General features: G+C 36.6%; 1 protein-coding gene across 1 annotated transcript; it reads right to left on the bottom strand.

The window, feature by feature from the left end:
• Window positions 1-2,574: 2,574 nt before the first annotated feature.
• On the bottom strand, window positions 2,575-4,507 carry LOC113316238 (ras-related protein Rab7-like). Its single transcript, XM_026564458.1, has 5 exons — window positions 4,344-4,507; window positions 4,108-4,252; window positions 3,866-3,946; window positions 3,643-3,788; window positions 2,575-2,902 (listed from the first exon to the last, which is right to left on the bottom strand). Exons 1-5 carry the CDS (start codon window positions 4,505-4,507, stop codon window positions 2,836-2,838), a joined length of 603 nt encoding a protein of 200 aa, XP_026420243.1. The 3' UTR covers window positions 2,575-2,835.
• Between the last annotated feature and the right edge of the window lie 595 nt (window positions 4,508-5,102).

Raw genomic sequence — 5,102 nt, forward strand, 5'->3', positions numbered from 1 at the left:
AACTTCCAGACTCGAGCTCAACTACTCCTTTCACCCTGCCAATCTCCAACTCCATCAACATCGACCCAAACTCGATCACCATCAATCATCACCATTCCCTGTTTTGCTGAAGCTCTTCCCTATCGTCATCACGATCCAACATCTACTGTCGGTCGATAATGACAGCAGCTCAATACTCATCCCTTTCCTCGAGACCGTCTATACCATATTACTCGGGCTTCTCCATTTCTCGCTGCTCCATCAACATGATCTCACAAAACCCAATACCTCAGTCACCGTGGAAGACATCCTGAACTGGTCGGAGAAGAAAAACCTGGCGCTGTTATCTTAATTCAAATGTGGCAGCCCCGAGTAAATTATCCTGGTGTCTTTATACCTCGCCATTCATCTGCCGGTTCCAGGAAACCGACAAGCTTAACTCGCCCATAACTTCTTCATACGACATCTAAATGATTCCATTCTTTCGCCGTTGGCTTCGTCTTCTCATCCTCTACCAAATGGTAACAAGAAAATCCTAAACTTGAACGAGTTCCATTTGGGCTTTGACCGTTCTCCACTTGTAGACTTCATTTTATAGTTATTTCCACTTCTTTTCGGATGATTCACCTAACAAAAGATAAAAACTAGAAAAAAATCATAATACAAGGTAATATGCAAGAATTACAACTAAAACTAGTATGGAATTGACATTCAAAACATGTAAATTAAGCACTTATCACCTGCAAAGGTTGTCTGGAAGTTCTGACAAAATCTCAGCAATGTTATTTGGTTATAAGTCTTTTGGAAACACAAATGGTTTAGGGTTCAAAAGTAAAACTGTGAGCACAAACAACTCATTTGTTCCAGTCGGGTTTGGAACAGTTGATGATGAATGTTGTGATAAACAGGAGGCAAATAAGCAAGACAATAAATCATCCTTGATTTGTTCGTTTTGTGGAAGTACATGTCATGTTCAAAGCAAGTGTTGGAAATTCAAGAGGAACAACAAAAGAATTTCCAAACTTCAGAATGACATGCAAAGGATGAATCTGGCTCTGAGTAATCAACAGAGTTCTCCTGATAACAAGAAGAAATCTAAAAGAACCAGATTCAGACGAGGTAAGAAGTTTGTCTATACAACAATCCTTGATAAGTCACTATGTGATAAAAGATGTGAGCATTCGGCTCATTCCGTCACTATCTAATACTAGTGACGTTTGCATCCTTACTTTTAACTTGAGAAAATAAGGATTGCATCATGGTTGCTCAAGTTTTGTATATTTGGTAATTTCGTATTTTTTTTTTGTTAAGAAAATATCATCTTGTTAAGAATAGATAAAGGATCATGAACCGTACAAGACTTGTTCAAAGTTCTTCTAGGGTTCGGATGTCCGTAAGTCTATTTATATTCATTTGTGATCAAAACGCCCTTTACTTTTCTTTTCGTTGAAAGATACAGTTTCATGGCTCCTGTAACTAGAGGTACCACAAAAAGGGATGCAGTTGAAGCAGTTAATGTGTATCTTTGTGAAGGAATCCCTTCCTCAAGGAAGAAGAAGGTGGGATCTACAAATGATGAAGGTCCTTCCTCTAACTGCCTCTTGTCTGTTTGTCATTTTGATAATAACTTTAGAGGTATGGTGAAGGATTTCATCAACAAAAGAAATGATTTAAAATCTCGAATCATTTTCTCTTTATAAAAGATAGCTCACTATGAACATATGTTGTCTCTAAGAAAAAACACCTTGTGTGGACGAAAAGAGAACTTAGTGAGTTAACTGATATTTCTGAAGATTTGGAGGAATTGAGCGATCCCATAATCAATGGGTTTTTCAATAATGAGAAGGAAATCTTAGTAGATGCTCTGAGAAATCTCTACGATCTAGGAAACTTCTTATGAGAATTTATTCTTGTGTTTTAAGAAGGATAACTAGGGTTTGGAATAGCCATTATTGTGAGTACACGTAGCTATTTCCAGCGATTTTCATCTTGCAATGTTTTTAGATTTATTTATTTAAATTCTAAAGTTTATTTGGAAGATGATTTTGCAGTATGATCTTTATGGTTTTATATATTGCAACTTGTTATGGGATATGTGTGTTTGCGTCCGTGAACTATGATTGCCCCATATATGTCAAAAGTTGAGTCTTTCATATATCATTATGCAAATATTGATAAAAGATTAAATGAACTTTTGACAAACAAAAATTAAGCCTATTATGTCATTAGTACAACCGTTACCACTGTGGGAGGGCCGACCGAAGAACTTGACGAAACGACACCACTCCACTACGTGATTGCACAGATTCAAGTTTGTAAGAGAATTTTCTTTTTTTTTTTTTTTTTTGTAAAAGAGATGTTCAGATTAATGTTCAATTTTATCATAATTCTAATTTGTAAAACAAAACAATCATGGGGAGAGATCCTAACCACTCCCAGCTCAACTGTTCTGATGCTTTAGATTTCCACAGCTGCAGATTAATGCCCAATAACATTACAGATATCACTGACAAAGTATAAACCCCAAAATATTCGCAGCATCGGTTCATAACTCACCACCGATTAGGTTGTTTCTACATAGAAATCTTCAAGTTAATCACCATCTTCCGATAAAATGTGATGGTGTCTTTACAAGCAATAGCAGACCCAGCAAAAAGAAGAAACAAGAACATCACTAAATTTCTCGCGCACATAGGAGTTTTAGTATACAGAAGTGGTAATAGGCACAAAAAATGGAAGGAATGACAACAGAAAAATAAAGAATATATGCATCAGGCAAACGAAGAAGAGCTTCAAAAGCTCGTCGGCTATATAGCTTAGATGTCCACTGAAAAACAAAACCAGAATTTTTTTTCACTAACACGCACAGCTTCCACCTCCCCTTTGCTCGATTGGGACTTCATCTGGGATGGGATTGAAGTCTCTGTCACAATGGAAATGTATCATTCAGTTAAATCACACACACGCACACAAAAGAAATGGAAAGGAGATAACATTTTAGATACTTGAATTGCGATGACAAAAGACACAGAAATATTTAATCCCGCCATACATGGATCAGAGGAATCACACGGTAACACAAAGATCATATCATGTATAATACATGTCCACAAGTTTGTGCAGTGTGGTTGCTTTAGATTCAGAAAAACTGGAGAAAATACAATATTACATGCTGGAAGACATCACCATACGTAAACTAAACAAGTAAATAACACAATATTTTCAAGCCAAATGGAAAACAACAAACGTAACTATAGAAACGTTTTCTAGATGAGCTTCAGCACCAATTTAGAGTGTATCTTGCCAGTTTCCGTAAAAGTATACAGTCTTTATCATTTTGGTATTGTATGCAAGATAAACATCGTCTATTTATGTGGCGTAAGTGTAACAAATCAATGTTTTTCCGAAAATACTCAGCTGGGTTCAGGAGACTTCAACAGAGAATAGTTTATATGAAACATCATCAAGGCTAGGTGGTTGAAAATAAATCTAGCGTACAAGTAAAAAAAATATCTGGCAGATTCATTTTCTATTAGCATTAGCTTCTAATAGTGATGTTTTATTTTTCAAAAGATTAGAGGCTGCACGTATCAATTTGTAAACAAGCGTAATAGTGATGTTCTAATAGTGATGTTTTATTTTCAATTTGTAAGTTGTACTTACATATCCTGCAGTTGGTCATTGACATGTGAAGTCTTTGCAACACATTGAAATGCAACATCCACGTTCTGATCCTCTTTAGCTGAGGTCTCGAAGTAGGGAATATCACTTCTGGATGAGCTCCAATCCTTAGCCTTCTTTTCAGAAACCTGTAGGGACATAGATATCAGAAGCATATAAAGAGGTCAAGGCTCAAGATAAATTTTGCTAGGCTTCTGTGTCTTACCACTCGGCTGTTTCCTCCATCTATATCGACCTTGTTCCCAAGTAAAATGAACAGAAATTTGCCAGGATTAGCGGGGCTTGCCTGGAATCAATAGGAACCCATTCATGTGTCATTAGGAGCAGTTCAACACAACTTAAACAAACTAAAAAAAAGGTAAATATGCTATTGAAGAGAATTTCGGTTAGCCTCCTCATTGTGAAAACACAAAGAAAGTAGCAGCAAAGAAGAACGGTATGAAATACCTGCTTAAGAAACTCCTCGCACCAATTGTTAAGATTATCAAATGATTTCTGTACATTAACATTGTAAACTAGAACACAACAATCTGCCCCTCTATAAAACACAACACCAAGACTTTGAAATCTTTCTTGTCCAGCCGTGTCCCATCTGTTAATACAAACATGTATTGATTCAATAACAAGAACCGCAAAAAAGTCATCAACAAATAAGTAATACATTCCAAACATAGTCAAAACTCACTTGAAGTGTTACAATCCTGTCATCAAGCTGCACTTCTTTGGTTACAAAATCAGCACCTATGGTTGCTTTATATTGTTGACTGCATTTCTTATGAACTGTCACAGTGTAGAATGTAGGGGCTGCCAGGATGTGTGCCATTAGTAGATCTTTAGGAGTGCCCATATAGTTATAGTGCCTGTCCTTAGTAGTATGTAATGATTGGGTTGGATTAGCCCACGTGGAGTGCTAGTGGCCGTCAGATATTGAGAGAGTGACCTAGCTTTATATACCCAAGTATTTGTAATGAAACTCTTATCCAATTTATGAAAATACATTTTCTGATCGTTAATTCGATTAATGGCTGCGTTCTCTGAACCAGATGGCTTGATTCGTGAGAATCAAGATATTTCTATCAATTCTTTTGCTCAATCTGTTGTGCCATCACAACAATTGGCATCAGAGCCGTTTCTTTCCGCACAAATTGATCCAATTTTTGATCCAATTTTTTTTCATATCGATCTAGACATTATTGGTATCTAGTTAGAGCAAAAGATGAAGCCTATCACCGTTACCTTGATCTGCAGACACAATATAGAGATCTATCAAACGATGTATCTTCATGGAGTAGAAATCGTCAGCTTTGGAGATTACGGAATGAAATCTCTTGGGCAAGGGTCAGTTGGAAATCCATTCAATTACCATCATTCGAAGAACAATTCGTTACTAGAGTTCGAAATATGGAAGTTACGAAGAAGGAGGAGGAGGTTTTCATTGATGA

The sequence above is a fragment of the Papaver somniferum genome, chromosome 10, assembly GCF_003573695.1.
Source record: "Papaver somniferum cultivar HN1 chromosome 10, ASM357369v1, whole genome shotgun sequence".
Taxonomy (NCBI): Eukaryota; Viridiplantae; Streptophyta; class Magnoliopsida; order Ranunculales; family Papaveraceae; genus Papaver; species Papaver somniferum.